Genomic DNA, 2108 nt, shown 5'->3' with positions numbered 1-2108 from the left:
AAACGTGATTTTTTTGTAACATGCGAACATTTTTTTGAAATCGTGAACATTTTATGTTTTTTCAAATATTTTTTTAATGGGGGCGTTTCTATAGATGGGGACACATTTTATATTTTTGAAACTTCCGAAGTACTACATAACGTGAACATTTTGTTGAGAAACTTCCGAAGTACATAACGATACAACGATACGTGTTGAGAAACTTCCGAAGTTATCTGACTCTATAAACGATGGGTACATCACATCTTGATCCCAGGGATCGATCTTGGGCGGGCCGGGTAGCCACTGCCAATCGCCAACCCCAACCATGGAGCCACGCCTCGTCTTCGTCTGCAGGGTTTTTGGATGATTCAGTTGGTTTTGACCGTACCCGTATGTACTCTAGCAATCGGTTGCTGCTGCGCATTTTGTAGGCAGCTCCGTACGTAACGGACATGCCGCGCAGCCGGCCAGCCCGTGCATGTACGACAGCTCGGTGATCAAAGGAAGATGGCAAATTCTCAGTCATCTGTCAACTTCACAAAGAGTGCAAATAAGAAATAGAAGGATCTGTCTTCCGAGGCAAGTAATCGTCGATTCAGAACTTCAGACGTAAGTAACAACTAACAACACACCAAGTAGTTCAAATCCAAAAGTTGTGCCGGCCATCTAGAAGCGGCGAACTCGCATTCAGCCACGCGAATGCTGCGATGCGGTGTTGGAGTCTTGGAGACGCCGAGAAATATACCACGTCGCCATCAGTTGCTAGTCGGCACAACGACCACGTACAAGTAGTCGTCACCGCAGCGCTCTATCTCGATCGACCCCAGCCACAGCCAGATCCGAGAGCAGCAGCTACTAGCTAGTGAGCATGGCGTCCAACACCGCACCCGACGACAACGAGGTGGCGCACGACTACGGCCTCGTCCGCGTCTACAAGAGCGGCCGCGTCGAGCGCCCCCTGGTGGCTCCGCCAGCGGCGGCCGGCCTCGATCCCGCCACCGGCGTCGAGTCCAAGGACGTCCAGCTCGGCGACTACTCCGCCCGCCTCTACCTGCCCACGGCCGCGTCCACGGCCACAGACAAGTTCCCTGTCATCGTCTACGTCCACGGGGGCGGCTTCGTGGCCGAGTCCGTCGCGTCCCCCAACGGCCACCGCTTCCTCAACAGCCTCACCGCCGCCTGCCCTGCCCTCGCCGTCTCCGTCGAGTACCGCCTCGCCCCGGAGCACCCGCTCCCCGCGGCCTACGAGGACTGCGTCGCTGCCCTCACGTGGGTGCTCTCGGCCGCCGACCCGTGGGTCGCCGAGCACGGCGACCTGGGCCGCGTCTTCGTGGCCGGGGACAGCGCCGGGGCCAACGCCTGCCACCACCTCGTCATTCAGCCGGGCGCCGTGCGCCTCAAGGGCGCGGTGCTGATCCACCCCTGGTTCTGGGGTTCCGAGGCCGTCGGCGAGGAGACGCGCAACCCCGCGTGGCGCGCCATGGGCGGGCGGCTGTGGGAGTTCGCGTGCCCCGGCTCGAGCGGCGTCGACGACGCGCGGATGAACCCGATGGCGCCCGGCGCGCCGGGGCTGGAAACGCTCGCGTGCGAGAGGGTCATGGTGTGCGTCGCGGAGGGCGACTTCCTCAGGTGGCGCGGCCGCGCGTACGCGGAGGCCGTGGCCGCGGCGAGGGGCGGCGAGGGGCAGGGCGTCGAGCTGCTGGAGACGGAGGGGGTGGGGCACGTCTTCCACCTCTTCAAGCCCGACTGCGACAAAGCCAAGGAGATGTTCGACAGGATAGTCGCCTTCGTTAACGCGCCGTGATGCTCGTGTGGATGTGCCCGCTTATTATCAGGCCGGCAGCTTTGTGTGTCGCGGGGGCGCCACCTACTGAAATAAATGGATTGCGATAAATGATGAAATAAATTTGGTTGGATAATTTTGCGGAGTGTCTTATCATACCTCGCGTGCTCTCGCCTATTATGCTTTGGTTAAATTTTTTCCTTTTCATGATAATACGTTTCTCATTTATATCATAAGTGTCGTAGTACAAGTCACGTATACATCCACCTAATAAAACTGAAAAAACTGCAGAACACTAGTTTTTAGGTAAAGGAAGACCAGCCAATTACAATCAAGACTGAAA

The 2108-nt window shown here is 57.4% G+C and overlaps 1 protein-coding gene across 1 annotated transcript; it reads left to right on the top strand.

The window, feature by feature from the left end:
* The first annotated feature begins 622 nt into the window (after positions 1–622).
* LOC109775877 (tuliposide A-converting enzyme 2, chloroplastic-like) lies at positions 623–1901 on the top strand. Its single transcript, XM_020334570.3, has one exon. The coding sequence runs from the start codon at positions 851–853 to the stop codon at positions 1784–1786; it is 936 nt and encodes a 311-aa protein (XP_020190159.1). The 5' UTR covers positions 623–850; the 3' UTR covers positions 1787–1901.
* Positions 1902–2108: the final 207 nt, after the last annotated feature.

The sequence above is a fragment of the Aegilops tauschii genome, chromosome 5 (assembly GCF_002575655.3).
Source record: "Aegilops tauschii subsp. strangulata cultivar AL8/78 chromosome 5, Aet v6.0, whole genome shotgun sequence".
In the NCBI taxonomy this organism is placed as follows: Eukaryota; Viridiplantae; Streptophyta; class Magnoliopsida; order Poales; family Poaceae; genus Aegilops; species Aegilops tauschii.
Note: the sequence above shows the minus strand (reverse complement) of the source record. Positions and strands in the feature narration are given on the sequence as shown.

Coding starts and splice junctions, on each gene's coding strand:
- LOC109775877 (XM_020334570.3), top strand. CDS start 851: ATGGCGTCCAACACCGCACCCGACGACAACGAGGTGGCGCACGACTAC.